The sequence below is a fragment of the Thalassophryne amazonica genome, chromosome 5 (genome assembly GCF_902500255.1).
Source record: "Thalassophryne amazonica chromosome 5, fThaAma1.1, whole genome shotgun sequence".
In the NCBI taxonomy this organism is placed as follows: Eukaryota; Metazoa; Chordata; class Actinopteri; order Batrachoidiformes; family Batrachoididae; genus Thalassophryne; species Thalassophryne amazonica.
In genome coordinates this window covers 33675894-33695990 of record NC_047107.1, presented here as the reverse complement: position 1 = coordinate 33695990, position 20097 = coordinate 33675894, and the positions used below count along the sequence as shown (strand labels likewise).

The 20097-nt window shown below is 40.4% G+C and overlaps 1 protein-coding gene across 1 annotated transcript in view; it reads right to left on the bottom strand.

Moving 5' to 3' along the window:
- LOC117509937 (AP2-associated protein kinase 1-like) overlaps positions 1 to 20097 on the bottom strand; it is a 95124-nt gene that overhangs the window by 63004 nt on the left and 12023 nt on the right. The window contains 5 exon segments of the mRNA XM_034169550.1: positions 4043 to 4124; positions 4610 to 4731; positions 4869 to 5011; positions 7581 to 7689; positions 10334 to 10452. Coding sequence (XP_034025441.1) covers positions 4043 to 4124; positions 4610 to 4731; positions 4869 to 5011; positions 7581 to 7689; positions 10334 to 10452 — 575 coding nt within the window.

Sequence of the window (20097 nt, the reverse complement as noted above, 5' to 3'; positions counted from 1 at the left end):
AGAGCGAAGCGCTCTATTGGGGTGATATGGTACTATGAGGTCCCTAAGATAAGAAGGGACCTGATTATTCAAAACCTTATAAGTAAGAAGAAGAATTTTAAATTCTATTCTAGAATTAACAGGAAGCCAATGAAGAGAGGCCAATATGGGTGAGATATGCTCTCTCCTTCTAGTCCCCGTCAGTACTCTAGCTGCAGCATTTTGAATTAACTGAAGGCTTTTCAGGGAACTTTTAGGACAACCTGATAATAATGAATTACAATAGTCCAGCCTAGAGGAAATAAATGCATGAATTAGTTTTTCAGCATCACTCTGAGACAAGACCTTTCTAATTTTAGAGATATTGCGTAAATGCAAAAAAGCAGTCTTACATATTTGTTTAATATGCGCTTTGAATGACATATCCTGATCAAAAATGATTCCAAGATTTCTCACAGTATTACTAGAGGTCAGGGTAATGCCATCCAGAGTAAGGATCTGGTTAGACACCATGTTAATAAGATTTGTGGGGCCAAGTACAATAACTTCAGTTTTATCTGAGTTTAAAAGCAGGAAATTAGAGGTCATCCATGTCTTTATGTCTGTAAGACAATCCTGCAGTTTAGCTAATATGATTCAAACCACCGCAGCGCAGTGCCTTTAATACCTATGGCATGCTCTAATCTCTGTAATAAAATTTTATGGTCAACAGTATCAAAAGCAGCACTGAGGTCTAACAGAACAAGCACAGAGATGAGTCCACTGTCTGAGGCCATAAGAAGATCATTTGTAACCTTCACTAATGCTGTTTCTGTACTATTATGAATTCTAAAACCTGACTGAAACTCTTCAAATAGACCATTCCTCTGCAGATGATCAGTTAGCTGTTTTACAACTACCGTTTTAAGAATTTTTGAGAGAAAAGGAAGGTTGGAGATTGGCCTATAATTAGCTAAGATAGTTGGGTCAAGTGATGGCTTTTTAAGTAATGGTTTAATTACTGCCACCTTAAAAGCCTGTGGTACATAGCCAACTAATAAAGATAGATTGATCATATTTAAGATCGAAGCATTAAATAATGGTAGGGCTTCCTTGAGCAGCCTGGTAGGAATGGGGTCTAATAGACATGTTGATGGTTTGGATGAAGTAACTAATGAAAATAACTCAGACAGAACAATCTGAGAGAAAGAGTCTAACCAAATGCCGACATCACTGAAAGCAGCCAAAGATAACGATACGTCTTTGGGATGGTTATGAGTAATTTTTTCTCTAATAGTTAAAATTTTATTAGCAAAGAAAGTCATGAAGTCATTACTAGTTAAAGTTAAAGGAATACTCGGCTCAATAGAGCTCTGACTCTTTGTCAGCCTGGTTACAGTGCTGAAAAGAAACCTGGGGTTGTTCTTATTTTCTTCAATTAGTGATGAGTAGTAAGATGTCCTAGCTTTACGGAGGGCTTTTTTTTATAGAGCAACAGACTCTTTTTCCAGGCTAAGTGAAGATCTTCTAAATTAGTGAGACGCCATTTCCTCTCCAACTTACGGGTTATCTGCTTTAAGCTGCGAGTTTGTGAGTTATACCACGGAGTCAGGCACTTCTGATTTAAAGCTCTCTTTTTCAGAGGAGCTACAGCATCCAAAGTTGTCTTCAATGAGGATGTAAAACTATTGACGAGATACTCTATCTCACTTACAGAGTTTAGGTAGCTACTCTGCACTGTGTTGGTATATGGCATTAGAGAACATAAAGAAGGAATCATATCCTTAAACCTAGTTACAGCACTTTCTGAAAGACTTCTAGTGTAATGAAACTTATTCCCCACTGCTGGGTAGTCCATCAGAGTAAATGTAAATGTTATTAAGAAATGATCAGACAGAAGGGAGTTTTCAGGGAATACTGTTAAGTCTTCAATTTCCATACCTAAAGCTCAAATTTGGTATTTACAATATTTGGCACCCCAAAATAATGGATCAACTTTGAAAGACTGATTACTGAGCTTATTTTTTTCTTTTATGGCATCATAAAATTAGCAACTGAGTCATCAACGCAATTTTGTTACAAAGTTATGAAGAGCATTATTCTGAGAGTAAACTGAAAGATAATTTTGATATTTCAGAATTTACTTTCTAATTTACTTTCTAATTGTGACAAATTTGGCGCACACATATACTTTGACATATGGAGAGTGACATAGGCTCTTGGGCACTTTAGGAGTAGTAGTAGTAGTAGTAATATTTAAGGGCTGAGACACTTCTGTGCTGCAGGATTGAGCCAAACTTGACACACAGACCTACAGAGGGTGGCACAGGCTATTGAGCATTTTAGTAGTACAACCCCTGGCAAATATTATGGAATCACCGGCCTCGGAGGATGTTCATTCAGTTGTTTAGTTGTGTGTCATGTCTGTGATCTGCTTTTTTCTACAAAATTAAAGTCATTTCAAATGGCAACTTTCTGGCTTTAAGAAACACTATAAGAAATCAAGAAAAAAAGATTGTGGCAGTCAGTAATGGTTACTTTTTTAGACCAAGCAGAGGAAAAAAATATGGAATCACTCAATTCTGAGGAAAAAATTATGGAATCACCCTGTAAATTTTCATCCCCCAAATTAACACCTGCATCAAATCAGATCTGCTCATTGACACTGACCCTATGCCATGACATTGACCCTATGTGTCTTTTCGGAAGGAATGTTTTTGCAGTTTTTGCTCTATGGCAAGATGCATTATCATCTTGAAAAATGATTTCATCATCCCCAAACATCCTTTCAATTGTCCAAAATATCAACATAAACTTGTGCATTTATTGATGATGTAATGACAGCCATCTCCCCAGTGCCTTTACCTGACATGCAGCCCCATATCATCAATGACTGTGGAAATTTACATGTTCTCTTCAGGCAGTCATCTTTATAATCTCATTGGAAAGGCACCAAACAAAAGTTCCAGCATCATCACCTTGCCCAATGCAGATTCGAGATTCGTCACTGAATATGACTTTCATCCAGTCATCCACAGTCCACAATTGCTTTTCCTTAGCCCATTGTAACCTTGTTTTTTTCTGTTTAGCTGTTAATGATGCCTTTCGTTTAGCTTTTCTGTATGTAAATCCCATTTCCTTTAGGCGGTTTCTTACAGTTTGGTCACAGACATTGACTCCAGTTTCCTCCCATTCGTTCCTCATTTGTTTTGTTGTACATTTTTCGATTTTTGAGACATATTGCTTTAAGTTTTCTGTCTTGACGCTTTGTCTTCCTTGGTCTACCAGTATGTTTGCCTTTAACAACCTTCCCATGTTGTTTGTATTTGGTCCAGAGTTTAGACACAGCTGACTGTGAACAACCAACATCTTTTGCAACATTGCGTGATGATTTACCCTCTTTTAAGAGTTTGATAATCCTCTCCTTTGTTTCAATTGACATCTCTCGTGTTGGAGCCATGATTCATGTCCGTCCACTTGGTGCAACAGCTCTCCAAGGTGTGTTCACTCCTTTTTAGATGCAGACTAACGAGCAGATCTGATTTGATGCAGGTGTTAATTTGGGGGATGAAAATTTACAGGGTGATTCCATAATTTTTTCCTCAGAATTGAGTGATTCCATATTTTTTTCCTCTGCTTGGTCTAAAAAAGTAACCGTTACTGACTGCCACAATCTTTTTTTCTTGATTTCTTATAGTGTTTCTTAAAGCCGGAAAGTTGCCATTTGAAATGACTTTAGTTTTGTGTCATGTCTGTGATCTGCTTTTTTTCTACAAAATTAAACAACTGAATGAACATCCTCCGAGGCCGGTGATTCCATAATTTTTGCCAGGGGTTGTAATAGCAGCTGCTGTCTCTTCTTGAGGCAGCTTTAGTTGTGCCCTAACCATTCTCTGGAATTCAGGATAGATGGGAGGTGATAGCTTTGCTGTTGAAGATGATTTTAGTCTCTGAATCAAACCCACCCTAGGGTGGGTAATCAACTAATGTACACACACACACACACTTATCGCAATGTCATTTTTATGTGAATATCGTGCAGCCCTATCACACTGACGAATTATGAAAACAGTCTCCATCTCACCCAAATGTCTGCCTTTGTTGTGATGACCTTGCCACCATAGAGGTTGACCATCTCTGGAGCACGATATGACAAAGTAGTGTATCTAGAGTTAAAGATGGAAGTTGATGACTTTTTTCTACAGAGGTAACAAATATCAAACAGTAATCTCAAACTCTTTCAGAAAGAACTGAAAGGGTGCAGGTTTCATTGCTTCTGCAAGTAAGTCCTTTTGACGTCTCCCTTGTTTTCACTCAGGGTCACCACAGCAGATCCAAGGTGATCTAAATGGTGATTTAACACAGGTTTTACACTGGATACCCTTCCTGATGCAACTCCACAATACATGGAGAACGGGCAGGGGTGGTCTTGAACTGGCAGCCTTTCACACTGGAAACAAGCGCATTTAACCGCTTGGCGACTAATAAATAATTTCACCAGTTAGCACAATGCTGAGTAGAGGTGACAAGTTCATCTACAAAATCACCCACTGATGTGATTGATGGGAATATAAACTGACACCCTCTCAGTCCTTTATTTATTTTTGAGACCAATGACATTAGGTGGCATAAGCTTTGCAAAAAAACTCACTTTTTGATTTCCTCCTCCACGGCTCCCACTCCGTCTGTCTGAGGGTTTTGGAAGCGGTTGGTAGCACTTCCAAAGTCACAGAGCACATAGTGCCCCCGGTCATGGAGAAGAATGTTTTCCACCTGCATGAGGTAGACACAAAACGGTAAATCACAATGTGCCAAACATGTGTGTCAAAGAAATCTAAGAGAAACATTTTCAAAATTATTAGTGCATTAGCAATCTGGGCTGTATGCCATGAAGCAAACTGTAACTCTGCCTTGAGATCTCGATGGATGATTGGAGTCTTGCACTGGTGGAGACGAGAAACAGCCTCACATGTGTCACAAAAAATCTGTAACACCTCTGGTTCTGTGAATCCGGTCTGTAGCCGTTGGTTCATTAGATTAACTACCTGCCCACCTACATAACACAAATCATAGCACAAATGCAGTCAGGTCAATGGACAGTAATACAATTTTAGTAATTTTGTCTCTGTATACCACCACAATGGAGTAGAAATGAAACAGTCAAGATGTACCTGTGGTGTAGAGGTTCAGCTTTAATTCCAATGGTTTAACAAAAACTTAATGAACCATTTATGAATTACAGCCATTTTCATATACTCAACAAAAATATAAACGCAACACTTTTGGTTTTGCTCCCATTTTGTATGAGATAAACTCAAAGATCTAAAACTTTTTCCACATACACAATATCACCATTTCCCTCAAATATTGTTCACAAACCAGTCAAAATCTGTGATAGTGAGCACTTCTCCTTTGCTGAGATAATCCATCCCACCTCACAGGTGTGCCATACCAAGATGCTGATTAGACACCATGATTAGTGCACAGGTGTGCCTTAGACTGCCCACAATAAAAGGCCACTCTGAAAGGTGCAGTTTTGTTTTATTGGGGGGGGGGATACCAGTCAATATCTGGTGTGACCACCATATGCCTCATGCAGTGCAACACATCTCCTTCGCATCATCTGTGAAGAGAACACCTCTCCAACGTGCCAAACGCCAGCAAATGTGAGCATTTGCCCACTCAAGTCGGTTACGACGACGAACTGGAGTCAGGTCGAGACCCCGATGAGAACAACGAGCATGCAGATGAGCTTCCCTGATACGGTTTCTGACAGTTTGTGCAGAAATTCTTTGGTTATGCAAATCGATTGTTCCAGCAGCTGTCCGAGTGACTGGTCTCAGACGATCTTGGAGGTGAACATGCTGGATGTGGAGGTCCTGGGCTGGTGTGGTTACACGTGGTCTGCGGTTGTGAGGCTGGTTGGATGTACTGCCAAATTCTCTGAAACGCCTTTGGAGATGGCTTATGGTAGAGAAATGAACATTCAATACACGAGCAACAGCTCTGGTTGACATTTCTGCTGTCAGCATGCCAATTGCACGCTCCCTCAAATCTTGCAACATCTGTGGCATTGTGCTGTGTGATAAAAAGGCACCTTTCAGAGTGGCCTTTTATTGTGGGCAGTCTAAGGCACACCTGTGCACTAATCATGGTGTCTAATCAGCATCTTGATATGGCACACCTGTGAGGTGGGATGGATTATCTCAGCAAAGGAGAAGTGCTCACTATCACAGATTTAGACTGGTTTGTGAACAATATTTGAGGGAAATGGTGATATTGTGTATGTGGAAAAAGTTTTAGATCTTTGAGTTCATCTCATACAAAATGGGAGCAAAACCAAAAGTGTTGCGTTTATATTTTTGTTGAGTGTACATTATCCATCCATTTTCAAAAGCCAGAAGTATTTTGACAAATTAAATGGTGATACAAATCATATTTACAGCCTGTTTTCTTAAGACAAGTCAGGGAATGGACACATCAACATTTCCAAGTCACTGAATATGTCTTGTAATTAATTAACACTAATAATTAAGAAATACAAACAGTATGGTACTGTATAGTAGAAGTCACTAACGCTGCATCTGGAGACCACCTGCCCTGCATGTTTTCCAACTCTCCCTGGTCCACCCACTGCCAATTAACCAAGTCAGGTGTGCTCGGCCAATCAAAAGTTAGGAAACACCAGACCGGCTAATCAGTTGTGGTTACAGGAAGTACACATGGAAAACATTTAGAGAAGGTGATCCCCAGTAACATGGTCGGTGGATGCCTGCTTTATGGTAAATCCGTCTGAACTATGCACTCAAAAACTGATTGAATATGCAAGAAGATTACAGAGGGAAGTTATCAGGACACATACAGTATGACAACTCAGTAAGAGTTATAAGCTCCTCTGGCTGTGATTGAAGAAACTCTGCATTGTGCTAGTTTTGTCTGTTGTACTGTTAGTCACAGGTTGATGGAGTAGAGTAGAGAAGTAAATAGATCAAATTTAGGTTCAAGTCTCACATGTGCCTTCTGGCAAACTATAGCTAAAATTTTTTGTTTTCCTTATTTAATAAAAAAACCTTGTCTTGGCTGTAGAGGTGATTATTTGTACAGGGTGCCCCCCCCACCCCCCCCCAAAAAAACCCCAGAACCCATAGAAATTGTAATAAATGGACTTAAATGTCAATCCCCAAAGTTTCAGTTATCTTGGTCACTTTGCATAAAAGTCCTGTTCTTTCAAAATTGAAATCCAAATGGTATGATCTATTAGCGAAATAGGCCTCCAGGCAAAATGTCTTTTCTTTGGTTGACCAAGACATGTTGGAACTATTGTTCCAGTTGTCTTCCCCAACCTTTGTAGGATTTATTACATTATTTATGGATTCTGTTTTTTCCTTTTTTGGGGGGTGGGGGGGTGTTGTCACCCTGTATTAAACATAATACTTAAATTCAGTTTGTCCAACTACTGACACTACCACGCTTTTCATGACAGGTTTTTCATTTTAAGGCCAAATACAGCCCAAATCTGTGCCACAACGGCTTACACATTAGTGGGTGGGTGAAAAATGATTAATATTAACATTGTCTACAATAAATGCTTCAACAAACATTTCAGAGATGGATATATTTACCTCGACAAAAGTCCATTAATATTAGGACTTCCCAAACATCACCAGCTCCAACTGCAGTTATGCTGGAGTCCAGGAAACCAACTATGTTTTTGTGGTCCACAAGGTCTCTCTGTGTAAACAAACCAAATCCTTAGTAAAATATTAATAATTTATTACATGCAACCATGCTGGTTAAGATTCAACAAGCGTATCTTTAGAGAGGTGCCATGAGGAAGGTCTGAGGGTAATAATAACCATCTTACAACAGTCCCATCACCCAGGGGTGTGGCTGCAGGAATGGGCTGCTTTCACTTATCTAAGAATTTCAGATTAAACGGTAAATTAGAGGGAATGAGTGATAATCCCTCAACATATCATTATGATATGATGAAGGATTATGATGATGTCACTATCATCATAATTATTGTCATCATTATTACACTGAAGCCACAAAGTTTAGCCCTTCAGAATAACGATCAATGTCTGTTCTGTAACTGTTTTTGGAGGTACAACACATGATCTACATTCCCAGGACAATATGAAGTCCACAAATAGGGCTGAAAAATAAATCAGATTAGATTAGTTAGAGCTTTATTAATCACTTGGGAATACTCCCTCAGGGGAATTGATGTTCCAGCATCATTGTATAGCAGCACACAGGGTAAGAAGCACATAGAGCATTAAAAGTGAAAGTTAAAAAAAAAGAATTTGAAAATATAAATACAAAAATATAAATACCAGACATAGTGATCGCTATTGGTTTAGTGACTACTATTGTTCCTCTCCTTCCCATCCTCTGTCTTCCTGTTACTCCTCCTCCCCTGAGTGAGGAGCTGTACAGTCTGATGGTAAGTCCCTTGTTGCTCCCTTGTTTGCGCTCAGGGTCGCCACAGCAGATATGAGGTGGACCGGCATGCTGATTCTGGCAAAACTTTTACGTCAGACACCCTTCCTGATGCAACTCCACATTACATGGAGAAATATGGCAGGGGTTGGGCTTGAACCAAGAACCTTCCGCACTGAAACCATGCGCACTAACCACTTGGCCTCCACCCCCCCTGAGGGAAAAGGAGTGTATCCTTCTTGGCTTTAACCCACAAAGATCACTTTGTTTTTGTGTGCTATATATGGTACAGGCTGAAAACACCAATCCAAATTACTCCAGATTAAATTGGAGCTCTATAGGCGTCTTGTATAGGTTTTCTTCACCACAGATAGACCAACCTTCACAGACTTCTCTCACGAGTGTCTTCTCTGTGCCACATCCTGGATATTTCTTAACCCTTTTGTGACTGAAATGTCTTGATAATCTTTTGAACTGTTGAATCACAGATTTCAACATCTTTAGTGATTGTCTTTCAGCTGTTGGAATCACTTTTTTTTTTTTTTTAATAAAAACACAGGGTGGCTGGGCGCTCCCTTAGAGATAGGGTGAGGAGCTCGGTCACTCGGGAGGAGCTCGGAGTCAAGCCGCTGCTCCTCCACGTCGAAAGGAGTCAGTTGAGGTGGCTCGGGCATCTTTTCCGGATGCCCGCTGGATGCCTCGCTGGAGAGGTGTTCCGGGCACGTCCCATTGGGAGGAGGCCCCGGGGAAGACCCAGGACATGCTGGAGGGACTGCATCTCTTGGCTGGCTTGGGAACGCCTTGGGGTTCCCCCGGAGGAGCTAGGGGAGGTGTGTGTGGATCGGGAGGTCTGGGCGGCTTTGCTTGAGCTGCTGCCCCCGCGACCCGACTCCGGATAAAGCGGAAGAAAATGGATGGATGGATGGAAAAAGCATTTCTTATGTTATCACACGGCTCTCGTTTGTCATTGTGAAGAAGAAACTGAGAACAATTAGCCCCTTTTATACAGTATATCTATATCATGGTTAATTCAAGTTATATGAACACTGATGATTAAACACAGGTAAGTCCCTCACTCACTCAGTCAGTCACTCACTTACTCATCTTCAACCGCTTATCCAGGATCAGGTGGCGGGGGCAACAGCTCCAGCAGCGGATCCTAAACTTCCTTTTCCTGGGCCATACTGAGGTGTTCCCAGGCCAGTGTGGAAATATCATCTTTCCAACTAGTCCTGGGTCTTCCCCGGGGTCTCCTCCCAGATGGATGTACCTGGAACACCTCCCTAGGGAGATGTCCAGGGAGCATCCTTACCAGAAGCCTGAACCACCTTAGCTGGCTCCTTTCAATGCGAAGGAGCAGCGGCTCAACGCCGAGCTCCTCATGGACGATGTGAAAACTTAATTATCTTAATAACACAGACAGGTGAGTGTCCACTGAATGCATGTGCAGGTAAGTATTCTTTGTAATTTGTTTGAGGAGCTAATTTAAACAGGTACCAATAATAAACATACATTTTTTACTTATTTTTTTATGTTGTTACAAGAAGCTTTTTTTGGCATTCGGTAACATTGGGATATTTACTAAAAACACCAGATATACAAAACTGATTCTTTTCCATTTATTTCTGAAGATATTCTGAATTGTGTACTTGAAAGGTATATGTGCTAATAACTTTGACTGGGACTGCAGTGTCAGCTGTAATAAAAAAAGTTTAGAAAATAACCACCCATAGGTACATCGTTTATCAAGCTGACAATGTTTCACTATAAAAAGCATTAATTCTCCCTGATGGCAATAAGACAGGTCAACTTGCATATGTCAGTATAAAAACACTGAGCACACAAGACCATTGTCAAGCTGTACAAAAAAAACAATAAATAATGTGGGCCACACTTTTACACTTAACACCCCAAGGCTACATTTACTTACCATAATATGGATTTCAAGTTTGCAGATCTGTAGATCGTATTCGTTGTTGACATACATTCTTTTCAGAGCACAACGGAGCCCTTGGTGAGTTCGTACCAGAAAAACAATGGCAAAACCTCCTGCAAGGTAAAAGGGAGAGAATGAATTTATTTCAAAAGTATAACAGCAACATCAATGTTAATCTGCAACAATTATTTTACTGAAAAGTCTGTTACGGGGCATTCCATGCTGAATGGTGAAACTCTTGTACACCGCCTTGACAGAATTTTTTTTTATTAAAGAATGTGGCCTATTGCCACTTTTCACTTAAACATTTTTGAGAGTTGCTGAAATGTGCAGTAAAATAAATCACAATTTTAGTGACTGTTACAAAATTCAAATACCTAATTTATTATTCTGGCTTGTAAATAAACAACAATAAACTTTTGTGTACTGTATATTCATCTTACATAATGCATCGAGAAGCTAAAAGTTCCTCAGCTCCACCTTCTTTGTTATCATGGGTGGCTGATGCAATTATGGATTTGAGTGCTATCTATGTGTGGGAGGTACACAAAAAACAATAACTTGAAAATGTCAGTCAACAGTAAAGTCCACAAGACTGACAGAAGATAGGAAGTGTCAGAATGCATCAAACTTTGGTCCACATTGTTGCTGACTAAGGCTACACAAATGATGAAAAAGTCAATGTAGTGATTGTGGCTTGGTAAATGTATGCTGTTGTAATGCTTCAGTCAGGTTCACAAGTACAGTGAGGAAAATAAGTATTTGAACACCCTGCGATTTTGCAAGCTCTCCCACTTAGAAATCATGGAGGGGTCTGAAATTTTCATCTTAGGTGCATGTCCACTGTGAGAGACAATCTAAAAAAAAAAAAATTCCGGAAATCACAATGTATGATTTTAATTTTAATTTTAATTAATTAATGATATTAATTAATTTTTTTAATAATTTATTTGTATGTTACTGCTGCAAATAAGTATTTGAACACCTGTGAAAATCAATGTTAATATTTGGTACAGTAGCCTTTGTTTGCAATTACAGAGGTCAAACATTTCCTGTAGATTTCACCAGGTTTTCACACACTGCAGCAGGGATTTTGGTCCACTCCTCCATACAGATCTTCTCTGGATCTTTCAGGTTTGGAGTTTCAGCTCCCTCCAAAGATTTTCTATTGAGTTCAGGTCTGGAAACTGGCCAGGCCACTCCAGGACCTTGAAATGCTTCTTACGGAGCCCCTCCTTAGTTGCCCTGGCTGTGTGTTTGGGGTCACTGTCATGCTAGAAGACCCAGCCATGACCCATCTTCAATGCTCTTACTGAGGGACGGAAGTTGCTTGCCAAAATCTCGCAATACATGACCCCATCCATCCTCCCTTCAATACGGTGCAGTCATCCTGTCCCCTTTGCAGAAGAGCACCCCCAGAGTATGATGTTTCCACCCCCATGCTTCACAGTTGGGATGGTTTTCTTGGTGTTGCTCTCATCCTCTAAACATGGTAAGTGGAGTTGATTCCAAAAAGCTCTATTCTGGTCTCATCTGACCACATGACCTTCTCCTATGCCTCCTCTGGATCATCCAGATGGTCAGTGGTGAACTTCAAACGGACGTGGACATGTGCTGGCTTGAGCAGGGGGACCTTGCTGCCCTGCAGGGTTTTAAACCATGACAGCATCATGTGTTACTAATGTAATCTTTGTGACTGCGGTCCCAGCTCTCTTCAGGTCATTGACCAGGTCCTCCTGTGTAGTTCTGAGCTTTCTCAGAATCATCCTTACACCACAAAGTGAGATCTTGCATAGAATCCCAGACGGAGGGAGATTGACAGTCATCTTGTGTTTCTTCCACTTTCTAATAAATAATCATAACAGTTGTTGTCTTCTACCAAGCTGCTTGCCTGTTGTCCTTTCGTCCATCTCAGCCTTGTGCAGGTCTACAGTTTTGTCCCTGGTGTCCTTAGACAGCTCTTTGGTCTTGCTATGGTGGACAGGCTGGAGTGTGATTGATTGAGTGTGTGAACAGGTGTCTTTTATACAGGTAACAAGTTCAAACAGGTGCAATTAATACAGGTAAAGAGTACAGAATAAGAGGACTCCTTAAAGAAAAATACTTATTTGCAGCAGTAACATACAAATAAATTTAAAAAATATCATACATTGTGATTTCTGGATTTTTTTTTTTTTAGATTATGTCTCTCACAGTGGACATGCACCTAAGATGAAAATTTCAGACCCCTCCAAGATTTCTAAGTAGGAGAACATGCAAAACCGCAAGGTGTTCAAATACTTATTTTCCTCACTGTATTTATTTAGGCAGTAAACATGACTTTTGTAATTATGCCTCTGTACACCACAAGGAACTTGAAATTAAATAATCATTTCATAAATTTAAAAGATACTAGGAGTGAAACTAGAGAGAGATGGCCCAATGTCTCCCATTCTAGGCCTTCCTGTATGGAGCTAAATCAAGGCCAAACGTTATGTAATCTGAAAATAAAAAAGTTTGAAAAAATAAATTTTGAAACTGAAAATTCAATGTTTGTTCTTGAATTTTATAATAATTTAAAAAGTATCATCAAAATAAAAATAAGTGTAAGATATATATTTTTCAGTTTAAATAATTTTTTGATTCAGCTCTAATTTTTTTGATCAAATAATTTGTTTTCATTCATATTTCTTTTTTTCCACCTTCAGATCTTTTTTCCCCACTTTCAGATCATAATTTTTCAGTTTCAAACTTTTGGCCCCATTCTGGCGTGGGAGGGCGTGGCTTCGATTGAGAGGGGCGTGGAATTGTGAGTGACAGCAGAGCAATCAGTCCTCACATGATGTTGCTTTCAGGAAACATGGGTACTTTGATAGATAATGACTCTGCTCCCATCTCCATTTATTTACTACGTGGCTGGCACGTGAAAATCAAATCAATTTTATTTATATAGCGCCAAATCACAACAAACAGTTGCCCCAAGGCGCTTTATATTGTAAGGCAAAAGCCATACAATAATTACAGAAAAACCCCAACGGTCAAAACAACCCCCTATGAGCAAGCACTTGGCGACAGTGGGAAGGAAAAACTCCCTTTTAACAGGAAGAAACCTCCAGCAGAACCAGGCTCAGGGAGGTGCAGTCTTCTGCTGGGACTGGTTGGGGCTGAGGGGAGAGAATCAGGAAAAAGACATGCTGTGGAAGAGAGCAGAGATCAATCACCAATGATTAAAAGGAGAGTGGTGCATACAGAGCAAAAAGAGGTGAATAAAAAGAAACACTGGGTGCATCATGGGAAACCCCCCAGCAGTCTAAGTCTATAGCAGCATAACTAAGGGATGGTTCAGGGTCACCCGATCCAGCCCTAACTATAAGCTTTTTCAAAAAGGAAAGTTTTAAGTTTAATCTTAAAAGTAGAGAGGGTGTCTGTCTCCCTAATCTGAATTGGGAGCTGGTTCCACAGGAGAGGAGCCTGAAAGCTGAAGGCTCTGCCTCCCATTCTACTCTTACAAACCCTAGGAACTACAAGTAAGCCTGCACTCTGAGACCGAAGCGCTCTATTGGGGTGATATGGTACTAAGAGGTCCCTAAGATAAGATGGGACCTGATTATTCAAAACCTTATAAGTAAGAAGAAGAATTTTAAATTATATTCTGGAATTAACAGGGAGCCAATGAAGAGAGGCCAATATGGGTGAAATATTCTCTCTCCTTCTAGTCCCTGTCAGCACTCTAGCTGCAGCATTTTGAATTAACTGAAGTCTTTCAGGGAACTTTTAGGACAACCTGATAATAATGAATTACACTAGTGCAGCCTAGAAGAAATAAATGCATGAATTAGCTTTTCAGCATCACTCTGAGACAAGACCTTTCTAATTTTAGAGATATTGCGCAAATGCAAAAAAGCAGTCCTACATATTTGCTTAATATGCGCATTGAAGGACATATCCTGATCAAAAATGACTCCAAGATTTCTCACAGTATTACTGGAGGTCAGGGTAATGCCATCCAGAGTAAGGATCTGGTTAGACACCATGTTTCTAAGATTTGTGGAGCCAAGTACAATAACTTCAGTTTTATCTGAATTTAAAAGCAGGAAATTAGAGGTCATCCATGTCTTTATGTCTGAAAGACATTCCTGCAGTTTAACTACAGAAAGGGCCAAGAGGGTGCAGGTTTTCTTTGTGACCACCAACTCCACCAGGTGATGTCATTGATGAACTCATCCCATCTGCTCAAAGTGATGTTAATCAGTGAAATCACCTGGTGGAGTTGGTGGTTACAAAGAAAACCTGCATCCTCTTGGCCCTTTCTGGAATCACTTTTACACCTATGATCTAAGACGTCTCTGAAATATTCATGCAGAGTGAAACTCATCTTATTTAATGTTATATGCTAATGGTGTTAGCACTTTTAGTAGCTGTCGTAGGTCCACTTAATGCCTAATTACTGGGGAACTGGGCAGTTCATAACTTTTACTGTCCACTCCAAAGTAAAATTGTTAGGAGAACTGCCGCACAGTCCTGAAAAAATATTATTTTTTGATTTCGGGGAGGTGTGTCATTTTGTGAACCTGCTCAAAGATCTCTGGTTACAGTTAGAATTGCTCAGTATTTTCTGTTTGACTTTGAAAATGATGATTGGTGTACAGTGTTTTCCAGAGTATAAGTTGCACCTGTTCATAAATGCCTCTTTAAGAGTAAAAGAAAAAACTGTGTATAAGTTGCATTGACCACTTCATGCAAGAAGAAGCAAAATAATTTTTATCACTACATTATTTACTTTGTAAGGCACACAGCGTGAAGGAGCAAAGCTCACGAGCTAATTAATGTCACAATATGAGGAACATAACATGAGTAAACTGCTTTATTAATCCAGTGAACAGTGTGAGGTGAACGAGCAACACAAATGTTTGTGAGCCCGGCATTATTTATTTACAACACAAACACTGCTTTAGCAGTCAGAACGTAAGAATAATTGTTTTATTACACTTGGAGCTTCAAGTCACTGAACAGATCATATGTGAAGTGAACTTGCATCGCAATGAAATGTTTAAAAACCCTTCTTTAAAAACTTTTGTAGTACTTTTGTAAAAGATAAAATCACCGTTAATTTTCTTCTTCTTAAAAAGAGATGGCCTTGTAGTTTCAAATAAGTACAAATATGCTTTCTTTCAAATAGATTAGAAAAAATATGTTCTATTTGAAAAGTGTGGGATTCCAGATAAAACACATTATTTCTTAAGAACATTTTTTTCTTCATAGTCGTATTCATTGTCTTCTATTTTTTCTTTGAAAGTAATTGAGCCCCATTACGCTTTGGGTGCAGAGACTCTGTCTTAGACAAGCAACAGAGCTCCGAAATAATGCATGCGCAGATGCAAAAGGGGGACCGATTTTTAGGGGTGGACCGTTTGGTCTGCGACATCGGTCCATGAAGTCCACTAAAAAGGACAAATAAGAAAACCACAAATGAATAAGCCAATAAATAATGTTGATGATAATAAAACACAGCAAAACACGCCAGATCATTTACATGCATACAATATGAAAAGTTTTCAGAAAGAAAACACAAAAAAAGAAAAAATAGATACACAGCAATGCAATGTGGCCCCTCGCATGCCCATTCATGAAATCCCTGGAACATATTGGCAGAAACATTGCGGTCCATATAATTCAATAGAGGTTCCTAAATTTTATAAAACTGGTTTGGTTTTGAGTGTAATATATATACCAAGTAAGTCAAACAGCACTTTATGCCAACCCTTAACTGTTGGTTCTTTTTCACTAATCCACTGCAATCAGATGTTCTTCCTGGAGGCTTATGCAAGAATACAGCACAGTCTCTGACTTTTCAACATTACATTTCTGGCAGGAATATGGAGCTAAATCAAGGCCAAAAGTTTTGTAATCTGAAAATAAAAAAAAGATTGAAAAAATAAATTTTGAAACTGAAAATTCAATGTTTGTTCTTGAATTTTATAATCATTTAAAAAGTATTATTAAAATAAAAATAAGTGTAAGATATATATTTTTCAGTTTAAATAAATTTTTGATTCAGCTCTAATTTTTTTTTTATCAAATAATTTATTTTCATTCATATTTCTTTTTTTCACTTTCAGAACTTATTTTTTCAGTTTCGAACTTTTGGCCCCGTTCTGGCGTGGGAGGGCGTGGCTTCGATTGAGAGGGGCGTGGAATTGTGAGTGACCGGAGAGCAATTAGTCCTCACATGATGTTGCGTTCAGGAAACGTGGGTCCTTTGATAGATAATGACTTAACACTTTCTCTCCACTGTATTGTCTTGATAAAGTGATGCTAAAGGTGTCTATTACAAATAATTCTAGACCACTCATGGTCATTTTTTATGTTTAAAAACTGGAAAATATGCAAGATTGTAAAGTTTAACACCTATACCTAAAAAACCGATGTGTCCCAAATCCACACAAGACCATGAATGCAGCGCAGCATCGCCACATGAAAATGAGGCAGGTTGCTCATTTTACAGGCTGCAGTGGAGTGTTACGAGCTTTCTAAGTGACACACAGAGAGACCTGGCTCAGCAGATCTGAAGGAAGCTTTAATGTGGCTACAACCAAGCAGACCGCCGGTAAATCCAAATCCAAAGCCGTCCAGAAGAGCGCTCTGGCTACCGGCAGTGTGAAGAAGCCTCACCGTTACAGGCCTGGCACTGTGGCGCTCCTCTGCTACCAGAAATCCACCGAGCTGCTGATCCACAAGCTGCCTTTCCAGCACCTGGTGAGAGAAATCGCTCAGGACTTCAAGACCGACCTCTGCTTTCAGAGCTCCGCTGTGATGCTCTGCAGGAGGCTGGCGAGGCTGACCTGGTCAGCAGCTTTCGGATCAGCAGCTCAGTGGATTTCTGGTAGCGGCGGATCTCTCTCAGCACGGGACACCGACCTGTAACAGTGAGGCTTCTAAACACCGTCAGTAGCCGGAGCGCTCTTCCGGGTGGCTTTGGATTTGGATTTACAGGCGGTCAACTTTGTTACATCATCATTAAAGTCACTATCTGGTACAACATACGGATCCACTGAACCAACTGCTAGACATCGATCACAATAAACGGCTTTATCTCGAGGGTTTAAAGCCTTGTAATAAGCTTTCATTCTCTCTGTTTTCTTTCACATAGGCCAATCTCCAGCCTTCCTTTTCTCTCAAAAATTCTTGAAAGGGTAGTTGTAAAACAGCAAACTGATCATCTGCAGAGGAATGGTCTATTTGAAGAGTTTCAGTCAGGTTTCAGAATTCATCATAGTACAAAAACAGCATTACTGAAGGTTACAAATGATCTTCTTATGGCCTCAGATAGTGGACTCATCTCTGTGCTTGTCCTGTTAGACCTCAGTGCAGCTTTTGATACTGTTGACCATAAAATTTTATTACAGAGATTAGAGCATGCCATAGGTAAGTGGTGTGTGTCCTCTGGCTTCATGGATAGATAAAGCTGGGTATCATCTGTGTAACAATGAAAATTTAAGCAATGCTTTCTAATAACACTGCCTAAGGGAAGCTTGTATAAAGTGAATAAAATTGGTCCTAGCAAAGAACCTTGTGGAACTCCATAATTAACCTTAGTCTGTGAAGAAGACTCCCCATTTAAATGAACAAATTGTAATCTATTAGATAAATATGATTCAAACCACTGCAGCGCAGTGCCTTTAATACACTCAACAAAAATATAAACGCAACACTTTTGGTTTTGCTCCCATTTTGTATGAGATGAACTCAAAGATCTAAAACTTTTTCCACATACACAATATCACCATTTCCCTCAAATATTGTTCACAAACCAGTCTAAATCTGTGATAGTGAGCACTTCTCCTTTGCTGAGATAATCCATCCCACCTCACAGGTGTGCCATATCAAGATGCTGATTAGACACCATGATTAGTGCACAGGTGTGCCTTAGACTGCCCACAATAAAAGGCCACTCTGAAAGGTGCAGTTTTATCACACAGCACAATGCCACAGATGTCGCAAGATTTGAGGGAGCGTGCAGTTGCCATGCTGACAGCAGGAATGTCAACCAGAGCTGTTGCTCGTGTATTGAATGTTCATTTCTCTACCATAAGCCGTCTCCAAAGGCGTTTCAGAGAATTTGGCAGTACATCCAACCAGCCACACAACCGCAGACCACGTGTAACCACACCAGCCCAGGACCTCCACATCCAGCATGTTCACCTCCAAGATTGTCTGAGACCAGCCATTCGGACAGCTGCTGAAACAATCGGTTTGCATAACCAAAGAATTTCTGCACAAACTGTCAGAAACCGTCTCAGGGAAGCTCATCTGCATGCTCGTCGTCCTCATCGGGGTCTCGACCTGACTCCAGTTCGTCATCGTAACCGACCTGAGTGGGCAAATGCTCACATTCGCTGGCGTTTGGCACATTGGAGAGGTGTTCTCTTCATGGATGAATCCCGGTTCACACTGTTCAGGGCAGATGGCAGACAGCGTGTGTGGTGTCGTGTGGGTGAGCGGTTTTCTGATGTCAATGTTGTGGATCGAGTGGCCCATGGTGGCGGTGGGGTTATGGTATGGGCAGGCGTCTGTTATGGACGAAGAACACAGTTGCATTTTATTGATGGCAATTTTGAATGCACAGAGATACCGTGACGAGATCCTGAGGCCCATTGTTGTGCCACACATCCAACAACATCACCTCATGTTGCAGCAGGATAATGCACGGCCCCATGTTGCAAGGATCTGTACACAATTCTTGGAAGCAAAAATGTCCCAGTTCTTGCATGGCCGGCATACTCACCGGACATGTCACCCATTGAGCATGTTTGGGATGCTCTGGACCGGCGTATACGACAGCGTGTACCAGTTCCTGCTAATATCCAGCAACTTCGCACAGCCATTGAAGAGGAGTGGACCAACATTCCACAGGCCACAATTGACAACCTGATCAACTCTATGTGAAGGAGATGTGTTGCACTGCATGAGGCAAATGGTGGTCACACCAGATACTGACTGGTATCCCCCCCCAATAAAACAAAACTGCACCTTTCAGAGTGGCCTTTTATTGTGGGCAGTCTAAGGCACACCTGTGCACTAATCATGGTGTCTAATCAGCATCTTGATATGGCACACCTGTGAGGTGGGATGGATTATCTCAGCAAAGGAGAAGTGCTCACTATCACAGATTTAGACTGGTTTGTGAACAATATTTGAGGGAAATGGTGATATTGTGTATGTGGAAAAAGTTTTAGATCTTTGAGTTTATCTCATACAAAATGGGAGCAAAACCAAAAGTGTTGCGTTTATATTTTTGTTGAGTGTAATTCTGACACCTATGTCTTAGATCAGGGGTGGGCAATCATGTGCCATGAAGGGCCGAAGCACTGCAGGTTTTCCTTGCTACCAATCATCTCAGCAGGTGATTTCATTAATGTTCAGGTGTTTCAGCAGGTGATTTCATTGACAACCAGGTGTTTATGTTCAAGGGAGAAGCTCATCAGCAACCCACCTGCTGAGGTGATTGGTTGCAAGGAAAACACGCAGTGTCTCGGCCCTCGTTGCCCACCCCTGTCTTAGATGATCCGTTAGGATGTTTCACCACACAACAAGCCATATTATTCCAGGTGTTTGTAACACTCCAAAAAAACACAGCAACAACACAGCAGCTAGTGGCTCCATTATGGTCATAGGCTACAAGAGGCGGAGTCACTGGGCTCAGCCCATGTCACTCAAAGCAACATTACTATGTGCTATGCAATTAAGAAAATGAGTTCCATTATATATATATATATATA